Below are 25,217 nucleotides of genomic sequence, written 5' to 3'. Positions count from 1 at the left end.
GTTCCTACAAAGAACATGTAAATTATATAAAAATTTAACAATTTTAATTGCTGTAAATTATGGGGGCAAAGTGACTTTTTCTCCATAAATGAAATTAATCTTTATTTAAAACCTAATTTCAAACTACTTTGCAGTTTATCCTGCAAGCTATTATTTTACTTAATAACTGTTAATTTAATTTTGCTTGTGCTCACTCACTATAATGATCATGATTTAAAACAAAAACAAAAAACAAACCCTGCACCTGTAAATGGAGCTGTGTGTGCATGCAGGTGTTCTTTCCACTTGGTGTTTTGAGTCAGTCACTTGTGAGGCACTCTGAGTTGCAGTTTATTGTCTGGAAGGTGCTAAATACAAATGAAGATACATCTTTAAAACGTTTACACACATCACAATCAGAAAAAAATGGAAAGTCCTTATAAAATCTCTTGGACCCCACATCAGATAAGAAAGAGCAGTGACCTTCACCATGAATATAAAAATAGATGACCTTTCAGTCAAGTGCGATTACAGACTCCAACAATGTTTTTTTGTTTTTTTTTGTTGCGCAGTGTTTCCATCGGACAGCGATACATCAAGCCTCCAACACTCAAACAGCAGGAACTGTCACAACACTGCGTCCCGTGGCACATGACTGAAACATTCTACGGCCTCCAACAATTGCACAGTAAGAGCACAGGAAATAAAAACGGCTACAGCAGAGTTAGGAAACACACAAATGAGCCATAACATTATAACCACCTGCCTATTATTGAAAACGGCCCTGATGCTGAATAATATTGAGTCTGCCGCTGGTTTATGTGGCACCAGATCTGATCTGTAACCGACGCCATCTAAAATCACTGATAAATGATTAGAAAACTTTAATCACGATCAAACTTCTGGTCCTTCCAGCCAGTCTGAGGCCGGTCGTAACAGTTTTTAGCTGGGAAATGTTCCCTGGCTGATGTAAATATTGTCATTACGGTGCTGTTGGCTGAATCATTCGGGTAATTTAAAACTTCCAGGAGGGACGTTCTCCTGCTCCCGGCTCAGAATCCAGACCAAGTCCAGACATGTCAGTGGTGCTGGTGGAGGACCGAGTGTGTTTGCATTAGAGTTGTAATGACAAAGTGTCTTAAAATGGCTCCTGGGTCCCTGCTGAGGCCGGAGGTTTGACACCAGTGACGCTCCACCGCAGAGTCCTCGGCGTTCAGGCTGACTGCAGCACGTCTCAGTCCTCATCACAAACAATCGCTCTACATTCAAACATGATTCATGCGCCCAGTACTTATTTTCCACGCCGCAGCACCTCGAAGCGGAACAATGTGGAGTCAACAGCATAAACACCGGGCGGGTGGCTCCTGGGAGGTTTACTGCGCTTCCCTTTGCTGAGCTGTGGTTCACCTTTGGATCAAGCACTCGGTCACCGTCGTAAACCCGATAAACACCAGAGTAATGACGGCTGTCAGTCCCTCTTGTGCCCCGTCATTTAGTGAAACAACACGCAGTGTGCTTGTGCTGCGATCCGTGGAGGGGCTACGATATGGCACAGTTTTTATCTTTGTCCTTTGCCCCCAGACTGTGCGCTCTCCTCCGCCTGAAGCTGCCCCTCAGCCCCTTGTCTCTCTCCTTGCCGTCCTCCTCCTTCCGGTCTCCCTGCTCCGGCTGCTGCTTCCGCAGGTGCGGCGGAAGAGGAATGGGCTGCCCGAGGAAGAAGCCCTCCTCCTCCGAGTCTGACGAGGAGGAGCAGGTGGAGCAGGAGTCCTCGTGTTTGCAGTGGCCCGGCTGGAGGGTGAGGGCGGAGCTGCTGGAGGAGCCCAGGCTCTCCCTCCAGTCCAGAGTGTCCAGCTGAGGCCGCTCGGGCCGCGAGCGCCGGGAGCGCCTCTCTGGCCCCGGGTGCAGGGCGGGGTCCGACGGGGCGCGGGATCGACTCCACCCTCGCCTCGGGTGGCGCTGCTGGTATGAAGAACCGTCTGGTGGGGGACGGACACGATGAGAACAATCAGAATGAACAGAAATCAGTTTCTCTCAATTATTTCAGAAGATTTTTTTTGTGACTTTCATTTTCAGCTGGAAGTTGGATTAAATTGTTCACACTTTCACACTCTTTTCACTGTTTTTCATAAATGAATCAGTTTATTTTGCATGTTGATCTTATGAACTTTGTGCCAAACATTTGAGCCAAAAATGCAAGAGTAAATTTTTTTTTTTTTTTTTTTACCGAGCAGATCCATCTGTGGCGGGATGCCTTTCCGTAGATGCAACCTGCTCCCGAAGCCCCCCTGCTGTTCCTCCTCCTCCGGCTCGTTCTCCTCGCCTTCGTTCGGCTCCTCCTCGTTGCCGTCTTCGTCCTCGTCCTCCTCCACCGAGTAGCTGCTGCTGATTGGCTCCCTGAAGCTGACTCTGGCCGTGCTGCTGCGAGTCAGCGGCGGCGGAGAGTCCGGGGGTCTGATCTCCTGCTGAGGGAGGCTCGCAGGCGGCGCCTCCCCGGGCGTCAAGTCCCGGGACTTAACGGGGAGGGGGGGTGGGACGGGGGGCGAGTCGGGAGAAACCCGCTGGTGTATGTGTGAGTTTGTCTGAGGAGGAAACGCTGGAAAGAAAGAAAAAAAACACTGCAGTGAGGAGACTGGGATGAGATTATTAAAGATTCATTTTTTTGGGGGGAGTTTTTAGAGCATCTTAAAGTAACTTTTTCCTGATACCTTGCATAACTTGATTCGTCTTTTCCACCCAGTTCCTGCAGTCTTTATTCGCTGAGGTTTTTCTTGAATTAGTCAGTCCATTTAGCTGCAGGCCTCCAGCGGGAGGTTTGACGCCGCCGTCCCCGGGTAGTAAAGCGTAATGCGGAACATCGCTGGGCCACGACGGGCCCAAGCCGTTTCCTAAATGGATGTGTGGCAGAGGTGAGTAGGAGCCTCTGGGATGGGACGGCCCTCCGGGCGAACCGAGTCCATTCTGAACGGGAGCGGTGCAGCGGACACCTTGACAGGAGCAAAGTAAATATACATTTTGAAATAAAGAAAAAGAGAGCATCCTCTGAGGATGAATATTTAAACTGAATGGGACATGTATAATGCATCGTCTTCACCTCTGGTTTCCACTGCAGTGTGGATGCAGTCTTTTGCAGGCGCTGTGATGGGTTTGATGCCCTCTAGTGGCTGCAGAGGGGAACCGCACTGCTGCAGCTGGTGGTGCTTCTCGGACGTCCCTCCCCGCCTGCCCGGGTGAGGCGGCCGGCTGTGCAGCGCCGAGTCGCACGAGTCCGAGTTGTTGGGGTCCTCGCCCAGCGAGCACGGCCGGGAGCAGTATATGAGCCCGGCGCGGGGCAGGAAGGGACGCCCCAGCAGAGGGAGCCGACAGCGGGCGCAGCAGAAACAGGACTCCACGGCGTGCCAGTGCTGGCCCTCGTATGTCATCTGGCCCTGGTCAATGCCTGAGGGGAAATATTGATACGATTACAAACATAATTATCTTTTTTTCTTGCATCTATACCCAGATTTAGTTTTGTCAGAAGAAGAACTACATACTCATATAGTTGCATATTATTGATTTAATTCAAACAGCTGGAATTAAAACAAATAGAAAAAGTCTGACCTGATACATGTCACCTTTAAATGGACTCATTTATTGTGTTTAAAGGTTATTAAGCTGCTTAGAAATTAAACGATCTGAAAATGTAAAAAAGGTTGCTTTGATTCCTCTCTGGGGATGTTTGATCTCACGCTGCCCTGCAAATGAAATTCCGACGGCACAGATCACACGAGGGAGCTGAAAACAGCTGAAGACGTTCATGAACCTGTTTAATCCAACATGAAAGCAGTCTAATTTAATCTGCAGTTCATCTGTGAACAGTGACTTCAGAACAATCTGACAAACAAAACGTTCTGAATTTCAGATCAGTTTGAGGCTTTTTAATATCTTTTAAGAAAACGAGAATTTAGTGTGTCAGACTGTTTATAACAAACCAGAAACAAGGAGATCTAATCAGAAATTAATTTAGGGGAAATGAAGAAGATCGTCTTAACTAAAGAAATGACACCTTTCACAAATCTGGTCAAACATTTCAAACCTAAATTACAAACAACAGTTTACATAACAGTCTGCAAGGAGTTTTAATCTATTTTTGTTTCCACACGGCTAATAAATACTCAGCAGCTGTTGGTGTTGGACAAATACGATTATGTCCGCTAACAGCGGTTGTAAAGCCACTTGAGGTAACGGTGATCTGCGATATCAGACTGTGAAAAATCAAACAAAAACGAAGAAAACTGTACAAACTGATAAAAGCCGTTGGTGTTAATGAGTTTCCTGAGAGTGAATCGGTACCTATGTGTTCTCCGCAGGTGTCGCAGTACTCTGCGTACAGCGACTCGTAGCAGCAGCAGCAGTACGGCCGACTCTCCCTCATGATGTAGCGCTGGCCGCCCAGCGCAGCCTCGCACTCGAAGCAGCAGAAGTGCTTCATGTGCCAGTATCGTCCTTCCGCCTCCGTACATTCATCCGCGAGAATAATCTAGTGAAGGAGAGGCGCAGAGGTCAGTGCGCTGGAAGACGATCGAATATCTAAAAACAGTGATGAGGAGTGATAACAAGTCGTGTGCAGAGATAAGGAGAAACCTCAGGGAATCTTTCTCTACAAGTTCATTGTTCCTCACATTCCTCAACTTCTTTCTTCGACAAGTTATGAATATGTTGCAGTTGAGAGCAGAAGTGTGACTGGAATGAGTCTGGCTTCCACGCTTGTCGTCTGACTTTATGATTTAAGCCAAAACGTCTGTGCTGCGCTTAATGCCGTTGAGGGATTATTGGGGGATTTTTACCAGCTGAGGGTTCGCTGGGAGATAATGAAACATATAAAGGAATAAACAGAGTGGCTGGATGTCTGCTACTGCACAGCGGTGGCAAGAATGAAGTGTTTCTGTACTGTTAAAGGATTCAGATTGATTTGGGGTTACTTTTATGATAATGGTTTACTTTTACTAGCTACTTTTGAACACAATTATCTGTACTTTCCTTATCATCTTCAAACTAACTTGCTACTTCTTTCAACTTTTAAGACAGCTGGCACTAAGTTATTCACACTGAAGCTGTAACCTGGCAAAAGCCATATTGACATGTGCAGCAACGAATTGCTTCACATGTCAATCTGGGATTTAACTCGGCAAATCCGTTCGGGGAAGGAGGGACTTGCTGTAGAACTCTTTGCGTTCATTGGACGGAAGGACACAGTGCGCCCGCCCAACCATGTTTGGTTTCAGCCAATCACTGCAAAGAAAAAACCTCTTGCTGATCGTTTTTCAAAGACGCAATACAGGATTTATCCAAAAGAGATTTAATCTCTGTCGGGACATCCATTGTTTTCGCTAGCCATTGCTAATATTATTAGCAGTCTGTCGCTTCGTGCTTCTTTCAAATCTTCATGTCCCGCCCTAAACGACGCGTGATTGGTCTGACCGAAAAAAGTCCGAGCCCGAGCGCATTAGTGCGAGCGGCGCAAGACGGATTCTAGAGGGATAACCGTGAGAGTTCAGCTTGCCGACAAGGTTACTGAAGCTGCAGAACTTAATTTCTGACTGATTAAGTTCCATCAACAATAGGTGAATGTTGGTACTTCCTGTTTACGTTTCAAAACTTAAATCCTTCCCAACTAAATGTCATAAACAGAAGTGTTGGTGATTTATGTAAAGTCCAGTCAGTCTCTTACTGAAAAATAAATATTTTAGTTTCTAATTTGAAACAAAAAAAGATAAAAGATGTGTGTGCATGTTCAGATGAACCGTCCCGACCACCGTCACCACAGAAAGGTTCATCATGATTTATAAAAGTATTTTTTTTCTACTTTTTCTACCACCACAGATGGACTGCACTAACAAAATCTTTCGTCTGAATCAAAGCGAACCCATAAAAAAGTGTAAAACCATCTCTAAACTATGGAACAACTATCTATTTTTGAAAGGTTTCGTGACATCAGTGCAGAGTAGCGTCACGGCGGGGTCAGGGGTCACCTCATCGCAGGCCTGGCAGCGCGGCTTCAGCCGCTCAGCGTGGTGCCGCCCGCAGTAGATCTGTCCGTCCTGGTAGAAGTAGATGAGGTCCACCAGCAGCTCGCTGCAGGAGGCACACTGGAAACACTGAGGGTGCCAGCTGCTGCCCTGACCTGCGCGGCTGGCGAACACCGCTATATCTCCGCCGCAGATCTGTCTGCCGCACTGGAAAAACAGAGGCGGGCGAGGAGTGAGGGGGGTGGGAGCTGGAGACTATATCCTCTCTAACAAACGGCAAATGCTGCAGGCTGTACGGCAATATGCCCTTCACTTCCTGCGGTCTACATGACTCCAGAGTATTTTTATAGCATCCAAAAGCATATATTCGTGCTATAAAAAGCACCGAAGTTCATACCAGAGAGTCAATCTGCTCCAGTTTTAAAAGCCTGGATAAGAAGCAGCTCTTTACCTGCTGGCAGATGGCTCCGGTCATGGTGACAGGGAAGAGCCGGACCACTCCCCTGCCCAAGTTCTCTCTTTTCCTCTGTTGGCTGAACAGACGCAGCTCCTTTTTCTCTTCATCATCCAGAGCGTTACAGTACTGAGGCTGCAGGAGGACACACACAGATCTCTGCAGGGCTACAAACGGACCGTTTTCGTGGCTCCCATAAGGGCTACAAGAGATGATCTACTTTATGAACAAACCTTTATAAACACAATTTGTCATTCGATTTAAAACAAATCAAGAAAGAAGCGAATACAAAAAAAAAAAAAACAATCTAATCTTTCAAAATATCATAAAACTACATTTACAAATCTCTTCTGCATCATCATCAGGCCACCAGAACGCCTCATTCTCAGACTGAATTTCTAAAAATAAAACAGGAGGCAGAGCTTTCAGCTCTTGTGAGCTGCTCCAAGTTCCGTTTCGAGGTACTAACAGTCTCTGAAGATCAGTCTTGAAACTTTTCTATCTGATAAAGTGTATAGTTCGGGCTAGTTTAGAGCTCAGGACAGCCTCGACAATTTCCTTCTTTAATGAGATTTGTTTTTCATTCCCCCTCGCTCTCCATACATCCATGTGAATAACACACTGTGCTCTCTCTCCTCTCCTAACTGTGGAAGTTCAGAATTTGTGTCTCCATGAAATCTGCAGCCTATTGATTAGCTTGGTATCAGATGTGAACTTTGAACTGTCTGTCACTCTCCTCCTTATCCTTTTCTCTCTCTCTAACAACCCATTCTAGTTTAAAACCGGCGTGAATTCCCGCGCTGCCTCCTCTCGGTTACAGTCTTCGACGGTGAACGTTACCTCGCTGTCGTGGGCTGGAAGTTGGTGCAGCAGCTGTTTGATTCGGTATCTTTCTCCTGGACTGTTCACATAAGGCACTCTGTCTTCTGGTAAGCAGCTGAAATACTGATACACCTGCGTGAGGACACAAATATAGAAATGACTAAAAAAAAAAAAAAAAAATGTTCAATTACATTCAGAAGTGACATAAATCAAAACACTGCACATTTCCCCCTAAACTTCCACCTTATCAAATTCTTTCAGCCTGTGTGTGAACACGTAGTGAGCGTCATGAGTGTGTGTGTGTGTGTGTGTAAGTTAAATTTCTGTCTCGACTCGGCGTCTGGTCTGCGCTCCAGTCGTTACCTGTTCGGGCTTGAGGCCCGGCGGGACCCAGGCGTACTCCTCGGAGGCGCAGCCCGAGTCGTCGTCGGAGATGGAGTGTCTCTGGAAGTCCGAAACCAGCTTGGTCATCATCTTTTCCAGCTGCCCCGGCACCGAGCGCACGGCATGCTCCTCTCGCACACACTTGCAGTGCACGCAGATCTTCCTATGGAGAGAGACGGCGAGGCGCGTGTCAGAAACCCACGAGGTGGTGCAGGTGCTTCAGGCACTGAGCGGCAATATGCTGAAGGATTGCAGCTGATTTAAGATTTGATCCGTGTCACTTTGACTTTTCACAGAGAATATGAGTAAACCTGATAAAAATACATGGAAAGGAAAAAAATCTTTGGGTTAATTTTCTAGAAAAACAGCTGAATTCAGGTCAAAGAAAACAGCTGTTCAGGAAGTACTTTATTTAATACATTTGGAATATTTAAATTAGACAAACGTTCGTTCTCTCATCGAATAGAAATAAACAGACTTAATTTAATAAAAAGTATTTGAGAATATGAAAAAAGGTTCCGGGTTCTGTGGCCAGACCTAAAGAAAGTCGATCATAATCCAAGCAAGTATCATGAAGGAGACCCGAAGAAGCTGGAAAACATTTAAAAATACTGCCTGCGAAAGACTAAAAACAAACCTCTAAAAACAATGAGTCATTCCTTTCGCCCTGTCATCAATCCCAAATAAAGATATGTTCTTAAAGTTCCTCGAAACAAACAAAAGGACTCTCTGAGCGATAACTGTTGCTTACCCTACATTTATTTGGGCGCTCCCACAGCTCGTAACTCTCTTATTTATGAACAGCCTTTGTGCTGGAGACATCACATCACCAACCTGTCTACACACATTCTTCAGGTTGACTCAACAAGGCTCCAAGCGTTCAGAAACCACTAAAACGACAGCAGTCATAACCTGATAAGGAGCACTAGATCACAGAGAAACAATGTCCACATCATGTAGAGCAAAGCCTGAACAGTCGGCGCCGTCCTCGCGCAGGATCTGCATCGGGACCGGCGCTGCTCTCGCTTTATTGACCAGACAAGCAGGAAACGAGGTCACTGACATAAGCCAAGCTGTCAGTCCCAGGCCGTTCAGCCAGGGAGGTGAAGATGGGAGCAATAATCTCCCCCGGCCTCGTATTACACCCCGCGTTGTCCTCGGACTCTTCAAAACATTCAATCTCGCAGCGGGGTGTGTCCGCGTGTGTGGGAACGGCGGAGCCAGAACGAAGTGCCCCGAGGTGTGTGTGTGTGTGTGTGTGTGTGTGTGTGTGTGTGTGTGTGTGTGCGCGACGAGCGGGTGTCGTGTGTTTGGGTGAAAACCACGACGCGGCCATATGCGGCGCGTAGCGCATGTGTGCATCTCTGGTGCGATTGCATAACGGCGTGCCAGCTGGCACTTGTGGCTCAAGTTCACAAGGCACAAAGCTGATTTATTCCAGCACCCAACCCCCCCAACGCCACCAAAAAGCTTCAACTTCACTGCTCGTAAAACTGCATGAGCGCTCCTCCTCTAATCAGTCATCTCATAAATAATCGCACCGTAAAATTTCTGACAGCTGGCAACAACTGCATGCTAATGCTAATGCTAACGTGCTTTTCTCTCTTCGACCGACAGTGGGTAATTACTGACAAAATAGACAAAAATAATACTTCACTATGGGAGCTGTGATGGCATGTCGGAAAGATACAACTTGAAAACATTAATATTGTTTTGTGCCGTTGTTGATGTGCCTTTCTGAGTGGAGTTTGCATGTTCTCCCAGTGCATGTCTGGGTTTGCTCTGGTTACTCCGGACCCGCTGTCCGTCAGTCGGTCAGGATTCGATCGGCTCTCCGGGACCTTCAACTGGATGAAATGGCAAAGAAGACGGATGTAAGGTCTGAGCTCTGAAGCTCTATTGACATGTACAGTAAGTGGATATACCGTCACAGCCAGAGATTTGGCTTTTTGGCACCAGATGGCAGATGCACCATGTCTCACCCCACCCGTGCCCATGACGTCCAACCCATACCCATCAGTGTCCATAATGAAAGCATTTGGAAAAGGCCTTAATCACCTGCAGGTGCCAACCCTCGCATGCAACTTGCAGTCAGTGAGAGACGTGCCAATTTGGAGGAATTTGGGGTACGAAAGAATGCAGGGACGTCTCAAATCTTGCCTCTGTTTGTGCAGATTTTTCTCTTTAGAAAATCCTGCCTGCAGGACCGAGTCTGACCAAAGTCTGCTTTGTGCTCATGCCAAAACCTCTCCACTTACGTCTTTTCTACAAACAATAAAGCCTAACGACTACAATCCGAATCGGTAACTGCAAGCAGAACCCAAATAAAGTGCACGGTCCAGTTATTGTGCAGACACGAAGGAGGCATCTCTAAAACCCTGTGTTTCTTTTTTGCATGTGGATGTTTAATCATGACTTCAATAAACTTCAAAGCGTGACATTTTTAAAAGGCCATTTCATCCTTGCAGTTTACTGAATCCTGCTGGGCAGAGCCTTGTCCTCCTCAATTATTAATGCGGCGCCACTAAGCCAGTTTGTCCTCTTTGGATAACAACCACATTTAGCGCTAATAGGGTTAAATAAGAAAAACATGGAGCGCTCCACACTGAGATTTAACCAAACATACATTGAATGTTGTGGGCAAAAGTTTGCAGAAAGAACGCATGCGAGTAGCAAAAAACATTGCTTTAAAGGTGTTTCATAAAAAACTGCTGTCAATCAGTTCATTAACAGAACTACAGCGAAGAGCCTGTGTAATTCAAGTTTGCAGGTTTACGTTACATACTGGCCACTTGCATGTAGAACTGCAGGAACTTATGTTCTTAAGAGTTTGCAAAAGCAGAACGGGAGGCAGGACTTTAAACAACCAGACTCCTCTGTTGTGGAACCAACTCCCAGTTTTAGTCACAGAGGCTCACCAGGGACCGTTTTCTGGTTAAGCTACAAAAGGTTCCAAACATTCATTTGTCACGATTCCATGTCATTAAGTTTGTCTCTGTCCTCTGGCTGTGTATCCTTCTGCAGGATCTCGGCCGGTAGGACTGGAAGTTTGTGATCTCTGCATCTTTCTCCCATCAAATCTGCATCAGTGGATCACTCTGCTGCTTGATGTCATGTTGCTTGTTTACTTGTTGCTCTCTGTCTCCGTTCTATTCTTCTCTCTCCTACCTCTAACCCACTTCCTTCCAGTCTGGTTCTGGAGACTTTTCTTTCAATGTAGTCTCCCCCTCTCCATTACTGCATTATTGTCTGTGTTTGCTCAGTTAGGACTGCTGAGGTTTCCTCTGTGAAGGTGCCATGAGATGTCTGCATCTAATAAGTGAAAACTGGACAAAATGGGAAGTTTTAATGCAGATTTAGACGTGATTTTTTTTTCTGGTTGTTTGACTCTTAATGTTCAAACAGTTGATTAGTTATTTAATCATGTAACTGCATGGATCAAGGCCTGTCTGGTATATATTTTTCACTTTACTCCAGATGTTCCCTTGATCGAAAAGTTACACCCGACGTGTGAAATGAAAAGAGCAACAGAAAAACTAGCATACTGTGTCTGTCTAACAGGACTGAACTACGCTAAATCCAACCATGTGTCAAAACACCAGAAGACATGACAGATGCTGCTTCGGAGAGGAATCCACAATCTGCCCCTAAATTTGCTCGGCTGGCCCAAAACAGTGTTAGTGAGACGGTTGGTACATCTGGTGATTGTACATTTTCACTTCGCTCTTATTCAACTTGGGTATGATGACAGGACTCACTAAAACTCCAGATGAAAAAGTAAGAGCATGAGATAGCTTTCCAATAAGAGAATCACAAATTATAAAGAACAATACATATTTAGATATTAAGAACTTCATTTTCACACTACACAAACTTTAACTTGCATTAAACAACAAAAACCTACAGATATTTAACTTCTTGTTGAGTATTCATTACATCCTGTGAAGGCTTGATTCTATTCCGAGTTAAGCTGGAGACACATGAGCCACTACTCTCTGGTATGTTTGTTTTTTCTTTTAAAATGTTAAATAAACGAGACATTTGACATAAAATCGCTGCCTGCTGAACTTCGAACAGACTACAGCATACACACTTTATAAACAAGCAGTTTAACAATAGCCCCTGTACAGACACTTAACAACGGCACATAAATCTTCGTGTACAGAGTAACATCACTCAGTGAACCAACAGATCCCACTTTAATGACTGTTTCAGTCTCCTTCCCCTTTAGCCCTTTCAAACCGTAAATTATTGTTTCTTCATTACCTTCTATAATCATGACAAATCACTCCAAGTTGTCCTGGTGACGGTGTCCCATCCAGACGTCCATCCTCTGAAGCTTCCCGGAGCCCCCGGCTGTGTCGCTGGCTGCCAGTAGGAGCGGGATATTCTATAGCGGCTCTTTCCCATGTGATAACTCCTCTGTGTGAGTGGCTCTTTTCAATGTCCCCGCCACCCCCGACGACTCCCACCCTCCTACGTCCTGACAGTGGGCTCAAACAAAAGGTCTCACAGCGCCGGCGACATCCACACACACACACACACTACACAAAACACCCACTCACTCCCTCACAAGTACACACCAGCTCATGTGTTTCTTATGTTTGCTGACGGAGGTAAGGCAGAAACGAAATGCTCTTTTTTTTCCCGGTTTTTAATTAAGTCTTACAATCTACTCACGCTGCCACCGAGGACATGGAACGTCACAATCCGAGTAACAATGACGAAGAGTCAACTCACTGCGTCTGCTCTCCTCCGAATAAACTGCTGCGACTGACTCACAACAGATGGACGACTGTGGCTTTGATGCAGGTATTAATCATAGAAATAAGAGGAGCAGATTTTGAGCCCATGAGCAATGCTCTGCTGTGCAGCATTTGTCATATTATGTGATCAAGATGGCCATGCATGACAACAAAGTGTCTCTGGTGGAATATCAAACAGGCAGCAGGGCTTATTCAAGTCACGACACAGCTCCCAATTCAAACCAGCTCATCTGAATATAGTCACTCACTGGAGACGTATTCTATATCAACAACAATGCTTAAAAGATGATCGACAGTTCAGTATAAAAACCGGAAAGTGAAGGCAAAGCATATTCATGGGATTATTAAATTGTTTGTTAGAACTGCCTTTTTTATGTTACGACTGTATCTGGTTACAAAAGATGGAACTCCAGACGAGTCTTTATAAACAGCAAACTCACAGTTCTGGCTACTGATGGTGCAGAAGAGTAAGATAAAGGTAGAGAACACACTGTGAAAAACATGAAAGATGAACGGTGGTGATGAAATCTGCTATCGGGGATTAAACGCTGAGGTCTTATGTCGTCCAGTTGAAGGGGCCATGACCCACGCCTACCTGCACTAAACTGAACTACAGCATCAAAACCTTCCACAAATCAGCGTAACACTGGCTCATCTTTCAAATGAGAGTCTGAGGAGTTCCAAAGAGGTAAAGCACTGGACCCCATCTAACCTATACTTGGATTTCTCCCAGTACATAATATGGTATAAGAACAACCACCCTTGGTTATCATATTATTTAATTATTCACACACTCACAGCCCTGAGCTCTCTATTTATAGAAGCTATGATCTTATTTCTTTGCAATGATGCAATGAAGCTATGATCTTATTTCTTTGCAAATTAAAAGAAAATAAAGCAATCCATGCTAAAAAACTAGGATCTGATCAGCTGGGTTTATGGTCTTTTACATGAATGAATATTTATGTTTTGTCAATTTCTACATTACCCTTGATGCTCGGTGATCACAGATAAGGATTAACTGTCAGTTTGCGATAATCCTGAAGAAAAATCGCATCACATATAACGAGCAACTTTTTAAATTTTGAACTGTCAGATAGTGAAAGTGGTCTAAACATGTCACCTTGCCGCTTCCGTTTGCTCGTAATTTATTGACAGAACAATAAATCAAGAGGTCAATTGTCAGACTAATCAATAATGAAAACAACTGATCGTAACGCAACACTTTATATTGATTAGATGACTAACTTTTAACCAGTCAAATCATCAAGCATTCCCTGAATAAATAAGGATGTTTAGGGTGAGTAAGACTGATGGGGTGTATGGTGAAGCGGCCATATGATAAGACTCAGCTTCATCAATAAATGAGGCTGACTGCGCGGGAGACAGCGACGCCTCCTTGGTTCTACCTCTAAGAAACAGATGGGCCTCGTCCCATAACTCTCTGCCACTTATCTGTAACTGAGGGATTGCCACATGGCCGGCCAGACTAATAATGATGGTGACTGTGAACACGTTTGAAGCGCGGTGGGGACCTGTGGGTCACAAGTAACTTAATTCACTTGCTGCTGGGCAGCGGAAGCACCATCTGCCTCCCACCTCAGATTAAGCTCCATCTGAAAAAGCTCAGGATGAAGATGGATCACTTCCCTCTCAGCGAGCGTCGGCAGCTGAGCCTGTGGTCACTTGCAGGATCTTCTCCGTCAGTGAAGGTGTGACCTTAAATTGGTTATTAAGGGAGATGCAATTAGCACCAGACTCTGGGGTTTTAAAAAAATCACCCCTATAAATCTTAATCATTCAATCAATTTCATGTTACTCCTTCTCTAGGATCAACTAAGAGGCTTCAAGCGAGACATTTGTCCTTCAGCTCTGCTGAGTCAAAGTCATTCCTGATCAGTGAAATGCACAGACAAAAACTCAAACAATAAACTGCAGCATGAGGGTAATACTACACAGATTAAACACAGAGTAAACACATCAATGTGTACAGTGGCTGGAGGTAGAGCGCGGCACACGTGTTTCAGATTACATCCCAACTTCTAAGCTTTTGTCTTGGCCTGAATAGAGGGAACAGAACTGGGAAAAAAAAAAACCTTCGCAAGATACAATTACAGCCTTTTGGTTACAAAAAGCATACAGTCTTGTTTCTTTAAGTTTTATTCTCTCAGTTTCAGCAACGCAGCACCCATCTGGTATTAAGAAAGAATTTACATTTACTTTACTTTGTATTCCATGTAGCTGTGTGGAGACTGTCAACTCTAGTTATGAAAGTGCAAAGAAACACTGGGACATATTTGTAGACATATGTTCCCATGTTCATCTTCTCCATTATGACGCCCGCTCTGACAGATGAGCCGCTGCTTGTTCTGTGCTGAGAACACAAATAACCATGAGTAATCTGAAGTTGTTTTCCATATTATACAAACTGATGAAATGAAAACACAAAAGTCATCTGAGGAGGAAAGCTGCTTTGAAAACCCAAAAGCAGGGAGACAGAGGGGGGCACGAAGTGGTCGAGAGGTTTACTATCACAGCAGTAAGGCCTAATCTTATTAGCGTGATTGACAGGATTAGACTAACCAAGAGACCCAGCCAGCTGGATATACACTGCAGGAATAAAGCATGGAGGGGGCACAAATAAAGGTATAGAAAGAACTGGCTTAAACAGTGAAAACACACTGTTGGTAAGGGGGAAATGACAAATATGAAATCAACCAAAGACATTTGAGGAAGATATTAAAGTTTCAAGACAAGACTCATAGTTATAAAGTCTGTACAAATGATATGAAAATGATAAAAATAAATCCTTCTTCTGTGACCAGGCTGTCTCATGTTTCTAAAAACTTCCAGATAACCACTCAGTTGATTTGAACTAATGAAAATGACTTTTAACCTGAGAGTGTTTGTCAGCAAACGCTCCATGTGAATCTATTCCTGGCATAATATAGGATAAAAACTGGAATGGCAGAGGAAGAGGTCAGAGGTTTAAATCGCTGCAGCTTGGACACTGCTTATGTTACCAGAGGACTATTGGTAATCCTGCTTCTCTATAGTGCTTCTGTTTTCCCATGAAGATAATGTCAAGTGAATGCAGCTGTTGTGCACATCTGGGCTTAATGGCACTCATTAGTCTTTAGTCCTGATTCTTTATGACGGGGGAGTCAGAAAGGCTGATCTGCTGGCCGCATATCATATGGAGCCTTGGCTGGGTTAAGTTTGTTGACCCACCATGTATAGATGTCCACATCACGTACACGGATCACAGCTAAGCTGATTTCCACTGGAAACAATGTTGAAGCATGCAGACAGGCAAATACAGACAGATGCAGACACACACTTGCTGCAGAGGCACAACATATATAATTTCTGACCAATCCGGTCACAAACTAGCACAGATTTTGCAGCAAAAACAAACTTTTTATTGGAGACAACTAATAGTGATATACACTTTCAATATATCAAATCAAGCAGGAAGAACCCCAAAGCTGAACTTTAAAGATTGGTAGATCACCAAAAAGGGCATTTCTGGGTCAACAACTAATTCATTTTGCAGCTGATATCAGCTGACACTAATAATGTGCTGACAATGTTGTGCATTTGTGACAGATGGTGAATATTTCTGTTTTGCACTCAAATCAAATTAAAGGGAAATCACAGATCACAAAACCCATGATTCAGACTACATCACAATTTTGAATCATTAATTCTATCCAGGTCAAACTGTGGCTTCTGTGTCCATCAGACAGAGTAGGATACAGAATCCCATTTGCCTCATAGCTCTGAAATCCTGACTTAAAGTTACATCACTTCCTCAGGAAAGCATGATTCTGTAGCATTCCAGTTTATTACAGAAATTTAAGAGTCCTTTATTATCCCATTGAGGGGCAGATCTTGTGCAGCCACAGTTTACTTTAAGTTTACTATACAACATCGACTCATACATGTCAAAATCCTAACGGCAGCAGGAACACCGGGGTTTCTTGTCAATCAATCGCTCCATATGCTAAGTTCACTGAAGCTCAGCTTCAATAAAAAGTGGAGCAAGGGTCCAACTTATAAAAATAAGTTCTAAATTTGACACTTCTGTCTGGATGAAAGACAGATTAGGTTTGGGCTTGAGGCAGGATGGACAGAGCAAGATGGAGGATCAAATCATCAATCTTACGACTGGATGACAACCCTCCTGCTCTACCCGCTGATCCTCAGCCAACCCATTAACCTTTACAAATAAAAGGCATTTCATTCTAACTACTATGTTCTCTGCTCTATAAATAACACTTTTTTAGTTATTTGGCTGGTCATGTCATCTTTTTAACAACATATAAGCAACTTCTATGTCAAAATATGAATTTAAGTATGTAAGTACCATCCGGGACCACTAGATGCCACTGTATGACAACAGAATGCTGCTACAGCACCACATATATTCCTCCATGATCAAATATAAAAGACACAACCAGATTTTACCAGATAAGCATGAAACATATTGCAGAAACCTGAAACAGAGCAGCAGGAAGAAAGTTCAGAGTGTTGTAAGATCTTGAGGGACACGGGGAAAGGCAGGGGAAAACACTGTTATGATGCAAATGAAGAAAGCTAAAAATACTGACTCCACACCTTCAGTAGTCAGGGATATCCCCGTCAGCTGTTCTACCATCCTGACTGTATTTTTAAATGTGAAGTTTTACTTCACAGCTGTTTCTTTTTAAAGTGACAGGAGCAGTAAAACGGTCTTTAACCCTCTTATAGCAACCTCGCCATTAATCCAAGGTACATATGCGTGGCGATGGGTTTGTGTGTGTGGATCATGGATCAGCCGCCGTCCTGCACGCGACTACTTATCAGTCCTTAAAAAAAACTGCTGCTGACTCGTTCTTCACAACACTTCCACCATTTCAGTGCTGTGCCATCTCTGCTTGGATTTGGCATTTTACTTTAATTATAAGGTTCAAATCACATGTTGTTGCTCTTGCTTCTGAATTTAAAATCAGATGCTACACAAGATCCAAAAGCCACCAGGAGGACTGAATTTACCAAAGGTGAACAAGCAGCATGAAACAAACATTTCCTGCTAAGTTCACACTCAGTCCTGGAGACGTTAAAGACTCTTGCACTTCATACCTCCAGCCATGAACGCGGAAGCCGGGGCACTGGTCTCCACAGCGCATGCAGGGCTGGCCTCTGTCTGGGTCCTCTTCCTCCTGCTGAAAACACAACACAAAGACGCAGCGGCTCACATCATTTCCTTCTGGAGAAACATTCATACCGTCCACACAAAACACAGGTTACAATAACAGCATCAGGACGTACAGTATTCGCCTGGCAGAGCCGCAGAAGCACCAGCATCATGCTGAGAGGGCATGTCCACCTAAGCCACGAGCACAATGCTCTTCCCCTCGATCGCTTCAGCGATTGTCATGTTGTGTGTGGCGTGGTCCAGTATGGGCTGCCTATAGATTACCGACTGACGTCACATGCAGAGTTTAGGGACGACCTCCATTAAAATCAAAATGCCACATTGTCTTTATGCTGTGTGAGTTTGTGCAGACAGAGACCGACTGGAGTCCCTGGGCAGTGCAGGTCAGCTGAAATAATGACAGCAAATATAACCATTTTTTTTAAAAAATGTATTATAATACTAGCTGTTACCATGCAGTTTAGCTGTCTAATGTAGAGACATGCATAACTTGCAGTGCAACTAAAGCTGCGCCTGGTAATATTGCTTGTGTATATTTGGAGTTTTTCATCGATTCTAAGCGCTCGTTCATAATTTCTGAGACGAATAGTTAAAATTTGTTCTATGTCTTGGTGTCATGTGAGCTGGACATCTGCTAGAGGAGCGTCAGCAGCAGTAGTACATCTGAGCAGGAACAGGAGGCATTCACAGGCAGTTCTGAGCCTCGGTCAGCCATGTTTTGGAAGAGCTTTGGGTCTGGGACACAAGGGACACTATGTGCCTAAAATAGAGCAAAACATGACACTAAAGCGAGGCGTATGCTTTAGTTTTCGGTAAAGCAGTCCAAAAATCCCTAAGAAATTGAGATAAATGGCTAAAAATATTTCAGTCATGTGAACAGGTATTTTATAGCTATTCTTGTCATATTCACCTTTAACAAAAATCATTAACAGTAGGAGATCCCCTTATCGTTAACCAACATATTTCAAAACAGGACACTGGTGCACCTTTTTAAACCTGTTCAAAGCAGCTCAATCACACATCTATAATCATTAGTGAATTGAAAGAATGCCATGTTGGGACTTCTGAAGTGATACAGAAAGCAAAAGTGCTGAGGGGAGCAGTGGACTAAGCCAAAGGCGACTCCACAGCTTAGCACTAAAACAACTCCCTCATACCTCCCATCTATCTCCGCCGCAGACGCAGGCCGCCTTTTTAGAGATGAGAGGAAGGAAGCAAACACAGGATGAGAGCTGCACCCTTTCCCTCTCTGTGCAGCCACTGTGCCTCCGTTCTGTTTCTCTACAGAACCGCTGCAGCATTCTGTGTGGAAAGTTTAATGTTTTCCACAGAAAACTTAGAGCTTCTCACTGGGCTGGTGAATAAGCTGTCAGTACATAACGCTGGCTTGATCTTTTTTTTTCCCCCTCAGTGAGATACCATTAAAACTCCACAGTCTTTGCATTTGCTTTGTACATAGAAACAATGATTTCCCCCCCCCTCCTTTAAAGCAGGCTGTATGTATAAAATCTTACCTCCCAACGCAAAAACACACGGTAGACGACGCTGAGTTTTACGAGCAAGGCAATAAACTGCAGATGCAGGAAGGTGCCTGTGCATACCTGCTCACCTGTCTTATTATTTTTTTTGCGACAATTAAACCATCAGTGTACACGCTGAGCTTGTTTTTCCATGCACCAGCTTTTATGGACACATTTAAGGGCCGTCATGCATTGCCCTGATTAGGTCCACACCGAGTCTGCTTTGCTTATCTCACAGATAATTGTGGGATGTTGTTTTTGAAACGAGAAATCCACAGATGCTTTGTCCTAAATCATTTTTATGCCTTTCATTAGAAGAAGTTGTGTTGAAACAGTGAGGCAATGGCTTCAAGAGTAAATATGTTAGGATATTTCCTTGACATTTACACGTATTTCTAAAGCTACTAAATACTTTTCCATAATAGAGTAATTTGCATGTCCTTTTAAACGCCTCACTGTACGCCCTATAGTCTAACACGGGAACATGCTGTGATCTGTCTTGATAATTACCGCTTGGATTGTTGATATGGGAGCCAGGTATGAAAGGTGACAAAGCCGCTCAAATGAAGCATGCAGATGACTTCTGGGTGAGTGAACCTTTCGGTTATTGTTGTCTTAAAACGGACTTACTGATTTGTCACACTGACATTGTTACTGAGCAAAAGGAGACGCACACTACAAAATGTCTTTATATTTAACACTGGTGTGGAGCTACACGTCTAAATATTCCACTGATTGGGGTTACGCAGAATGAAAGTGAGAAGCTGCGGGTTGAAAACGCTCTTGGAAACTGTAGCCGACCTGAGCTGATCACACTCAGGGATACGGCAGGGTGTTACTGCCTCTCCATTCAGAGGGCGAAGAAATGAAAGGACACCTTATATCTTCACGCTTTCAGACACCCTTCGACCCGATATTTTAAGTGAAACAGAACTGAGGCGCGGTGTATGTGCCAGTGCTCAACGGCGTTTCTCAAGACAGATCAACTTTTTCACATAATCACACATGAAAAAAAAAATAGTAATAAGCTTTCACTGTTGTTCATATGAATGCATTTCTGGTATTTCCTTTACATTCTCTGGAGCTGCAACTTAAGCAAATGAACACACACTGGAACTCTTGATCTTACAGAGAGTGATCGGCCAGTGAGGAAAGCCAATCGACTTTTAGAAATCAGTTCGGGAACATAACACAAAAGAAAAGTAATAAGTCATGTTTCAACAATGGAAAAGTTACAAGGGCTAAAACATGTCACACCATTGCATTCAGGCCTGTCCAAGTCTACTGTTTCTCCTTTGACACTGAAAAAGCTGATTTCAAAATACAAAACATAATTCAGATAAGTTGTTTTAGTTTCTCAGTCGTTCTCTTGATGGAACTAAATCAATCAGTACCATTCCAGACACACTTCTCATATGATACACTGCTGTTATGAGGGTGGATTAACCAAGCAAGAAGTAAAAAAGGTTCTTTTTCTTTTTTCCCTTCCAGCGTATGAAGTGAAAGCTAATTGATTGTGTTGCACAGCACCACGCACACTCAACAAACTTAGTGTACATTAGAGGAACGGATTTGTCGGCCAACGGAGAAAGTGACGTTATTCTTTAATTTAAAAGTTATATATTAATTTAAGGCTGAAGAAGTGCCAGGCTTTACTGCAAATCAGTTATACAGAAATATTTAAAAAGAGAAAACTCAACCCTTCAGAGATCCATCAGTAACATTCCCCTGTTAAGACTTTTGTTTTTTTAACCTCAGCATTAAAACTGCAACCAATGCCATCTCGTTTATCCCTGGGCTGATTTGGACTGTGTTTAATAAAGACAGATTGGGAGAACAAATTAACCTTGAAGAGTGCAGTCAGTTGAGGACAGACTGTCACGGGTTCAGCCGTGACGTAATTAATGATTAGGAATCCTGGGAAAAGCCTTGAATTCACTTGAAATATTTTGTTAAAGCAACAACTGACATAAGAACTTCCTCCCTGGCTATCATTCTGAAGGGGTCTGGAAACATGATGCCACATTTAGTGGATTCAATTAGATGGATATTTAAGTATAACATTAATTTAAAACAGTATATTCATAGCGATAAAGCTGCGGAAGAAATGTCAATGCTCTTGGCTTTTTCAGGTAAAGTGACACAGAACAGCAACTAGTCATTGCTCAGGGCTTGATTAATCCACTGTTTTCTCAATTAATCAACATCAGATAAAAGAAAAGTATTTTATATAAGAAAATTATTTTTTAACAGTATTGACATAAAAGCAAAATGAGGAAAGAGTTCACAAGAAAAAACATTTTTTGGAAGATCAAGTGTATGATATTCAGAATTTCATACATTCAGAAAAAAGTAGTTTTCTTCAAATAGGCTCATCATGCAACTATAAAAAACATTTCCCACTGCTAGTTGTTGTGTTTTTTTTTTCTTTATAAAAGCAAAGTATTGTACAAGGCCACTCTGAGATTTGAGAGTTTCATGTTTTTCTTCCAGTTTTCCACAAAAGATAATGCATCGAGTCTGAATGCTGACAGTGAGGTTTCTCCTTTGTGCTGTTAGTGAAGGATGTGATGGGAGTGGCGCTGGTCGGGTTCTTCTAAACAAAATGTGGATAAAGTAAATAATACAAATTCAAGTCTCTTCACGTGCTTGCACTTCTGCCGGCGTCAGACTTTTCATATCAGCTCCTTTGTCTTCATGGAGTGGGAGTAGAGGGCTGGCCGACGTGTCGCCGCCCTGGTTTGACTGAGCTTTCTCTCGCTACCAAGTGACGGTGTAACCAGGTAATGGACAAACTGAAAGTCCCCCCGCTTTGTTATCTGGCAACAACACGCGAGAGCACCAGCTAATGGAGGAGCAAGCCAGGGAAACACCTGAATCGGTTCCTTTGAGCAATGAAGTAAACAGTACTGTCGCGTCGGGAAGGCAAGCCTTCTCCCTGAACTACAGAAGACAAATGAGTGTCATTCTCCTTGAAGTTGCGGTGCTGGATGGATTAAACATTAACATGGGAGGTCACAGGTTGGGGGCCTTTTCTGTCATGGCATGCAGAGTAGATGCACCTCTCCCCGCTCGACAGGATCAAACAAACAGCCTCCAGGGCAACACACCTCTGCTCGTTACATTTTGATGAGGCAAAATCCAACAATATTCACCAACAGGATACGTTGTTTTGTACGATAAAGTCAGTTGATGTGCATTTTTTTAATTAACTGATAAGCTGTTTGTTTAAAAAAGCGTTCCTCATAGCCTGAGATGATAGACATCTCAACAACACTCCTACTAAAAGACTGATGCTCAAACATCAAACGGTGGAAAACAACTGGAAGTACAGTCGGAAGTTCGGCCTCTCTGTTTGATCCTGTTTTCATACTGATAAATGGAAATGTTTTTTTGACGAGTGGGGATGTGTGCGACTCGCTGACTGAAAGATTAACTGTTCGTGACCTCGCAAGTCGCCACCAAAAATATCGTCTGTTTTTTGTTTTATTCCTGTACAAGGCGCTGTGTGACTGTAGCTGGGGCGACAGAGCCTCCAGACAGAAATATTCAACAGCCATATTCAACTCAAGAAGTTGATTGATAACCTGAATGGAATCTGCTGCTGCTAGCACTGCCCACCACACTCATGCCAAAGTGCTCGATCAACCCCTCAACTCACTTTTCCAGTTCAGATGTAATGAGAGTGTTGCATGAAACATTGATGACACTCATCAATACTTGAGTGAGCGTATTGTCTGTGGTAGGTGAGAACAGATGTCCCGTGTGGTAATATACTGTTTAGCTCTTAGATGAATTACACATCAAACACTAAAAACTGCACAGTGTGTTCAAACTGTGACTCAATGTTATGAACGTTCGGCTAAAGTTGATGTAATCTGATTTGCAAACAAGACTAGTATGTGAAGTGAAACTTGGCGAGTGTGTGGCAACCGAGGATTATTGGATCATTTTCATTGTTGATTACTTTCATGACTGGGCAATTAGTTGTTTGGTCTCACAAAAAGGTGAAAACTGTACAGTAATGTCTGGCGTACAGATAAAATCACAATAAAGCCACAAAGTATAAATGTTTGCAAACGTGGGATCTGATTAGTAGGTAAGGAATCCAACTGAAAATGCTGTCAATTAATCAACTAATCATTAAAACAATAATAGGTTTTCCTTTTATAATTTGAAATTCCTATTTAAGGAAGATTAGCAGATTACAGAAACATAAAAAGCTGGCAATTACTTTTCAGTCAACCAACAAATCAATTAAGAAGCCAACTATTAGAGCAATAACAGGCTGAGTAATGTGTTTTCACTTGTATTCACCCAGAGTATTCCAGTGTGAACTGCAGATCTGAATGTTTGAGAGCCACACAGTTTGTTTGGCCATTAAGTCATTACCAATTTTCCGAGCAAAATCCATCAAGAATTAACTGATATTCTAACACAATCCTGACAGAGATAACATTGACAGAACATGAAAAACAAACTTTGCAGCTGTTTTTAAACCAGAAACCTTTATATTTATATTACACTGCTGACTTTCAACAGTTACCCAAAGGATACACTACCGTATTTTTTAACAGTCAAAAGTGATCAATAACATATTAGTGAAAAGAAAATAGCTTAAGCAGTAGTTTTACTTCCAATAGTTAATCATGAAGCCAGTTACATGGTCATAAAGGTGGTGGCCTTTTCCTGTGAAATACAAAACATTCACTGTTCACTTAATATACAAAACGTTTAAAAGGTGGCAAGTTATCTTTACTGTAAGTCTGTCTGGTATCACACCATCTTCACTTTCAATAGTTCTGCAAAAAGAACTCCCATTTATAAAATGGAAAATTAAGTCATCATTTGAAAGTAATCGATGACATTTCATTGGTTGGATTGGAAAAAAAATATCAATACCGCACTGGCTTTGATTTATGCAGTAATATGCACTTTTTAAAAACATTCTTTAATTGTATGCTTCTGGACATATGGATCTATGAGTGAAGGTCCAAATATCCTGCAAATAACAAATACTTGCTGTATGAATAGATCTATCTTTTTTAATTAAAGAATTATTTATGTGGTGAGGCCACAGGGTGGAGCAGTGATTTTAGTTTTCTTTTTATTTAACCTTCATTTTACCAGCACTCAGGATGGATGAATGGATGGATAATTGTGTGGCGAAAAGATGGAAAAATTCTGAAGAATTTTTCAAACGTGTAGTTTAATCCAAAATAATTGAGCCACTTGATTCCACTAAACTAGGATCATTGAAGGTGTTAGTTTTCCATTATAAGAAACATTAAGAAAGAAAGTTAGTGATTCATTAGAGCAGGGATAGCAGTGTGTCATGGCAGCTGGGAGTCACCTAGGCTTTTTAGAGGTGAGCTGCAGATCCAGATGTTTCATATTCACACAGCTGGGTGTTTTTTTGCTTTATTTGTAGTAGTCAATGCACACATACCAGCAGCTGCTGTTTAAATAAAAGGCTGACAGCGGTAATAGAGGTGTTCAGGTTTCAGGTACTGACTAATGACGTGTTCTCACCCCTCCTGACTACACCTGAGGCCAAGACATGACTCCAGAAACAAAGAATGTGGACACTTTATGATACACACAACAGCGAAGTAACACTATGGGTTTTTTTTAGGCGATTTTCTGTTTAAAACAGCATTTTGTGGGAACAAAAGCCAGGTGAAGGTGGGAAGAAGTTCCGCTCGGGCTGTTTTCACTGTTAACTTCAATCTCCTACAAGTTCATATCAAGTGTGCAACAATACAGTCGGGAAACAAGCCGAAAACACATTCCCACGGCATGAGCCCTGTTTAAAAAGAGATACCAAGTGGTTTTTTTTCTCCTCCTGACTTGTGAAAGTCAAAAAGAGATGAATAAACGGCAGAGAAACGCAGACTTACCGAGCGATTGGACCGCCGCTTTTTAGACCCCCGCAGGAACATGACGGCGGTCCGGCGCTAAAACACGCCGCGTTCAGGGAAAACAACTAAAGAAGAAGAGGAAAATAAACCACTCAGAGATAAACTATGTGCTGGTTCCTTGAGACCAACCCGGGCTCTGTTGGGTCTGTCCCAGCAAACTACCGAG

The 25,217-nt window shown here is 43.2% G+C and overlaps 1 protein-coding gene across 3 annotated transcripts; it reads right to left on the bottom strand.

Moving 5' to 3' along the window:
• Nucleotides 1-533: 533 nt before the first annotated feature.
• prickle3 (prickle homolog 3) lies at nucleotides 534-25,217 on the bottom strand. 3 transcript variants are annotated; one of them, XM_030119864.1, is made up of 11 exons: nucleotides 25,031-25,217; nucleotides 17,535-17,617; nucleotides 7,624-7,807; nucleotides 7,279-7,392; nucleotides 6,436-6,573; nucleotides 5,988-6,191; nucleotides 4,309-4,495; nucleotides 3,071-3,415; nucleotides 2,685-2,963; nucleotides 2,204-2,572; nucleotides 534-1,955 (listed from the first exon to the last, which is right to left on the bottom strand). In XM_030119864.1, the coding sequence occupies exons 1-11, from the start codon at nucleotides 25,070-25,072 to the stop codon at nucleotides 1,519-1,521; spliced, it is 2,382 nt and encodes a 793-aa protein (XP_029975724.1). In that variant the 5' UTR covers nucleotides 25,073-25,217; the 3' UTR covers nucleotides 534-1,518. The 3 variants fall into 3 exon arrangements, with proteins under 3 accessions (XP_029975724.1, XP_029975723.1, XP_029975726.1); XM_030119863.1 differs by lacking the exon at nucleotides 25,031-25,217 and having other exon boundaries at nucleotides 17,535-17,732; XM_030119866.1 differs by lacking the exons at nucleotides 17,535-17,617; nucleotides 25,031-25,217 and adding an exon at nucleotides 11,911-11,966.

Source organism: Salarias fasciatus, chromosome 20 (assembly GCF_902148845.1).
Source record: "Salarias fasciatus chromosome 20, fSalaFa1.1, whole genome shotgun sequence".
In the NCBI taxonomy this organism is placed as follows: domain Eukaryota; kingdom Metazoa; phylum Chordata; class Actinopteri; order Blenniiformes; family Blenniidae; genus Salarias; species Salarias fasciatus.
This window is presented reverse-complemented; position numbering and strand designations above follow the sequence as displayed.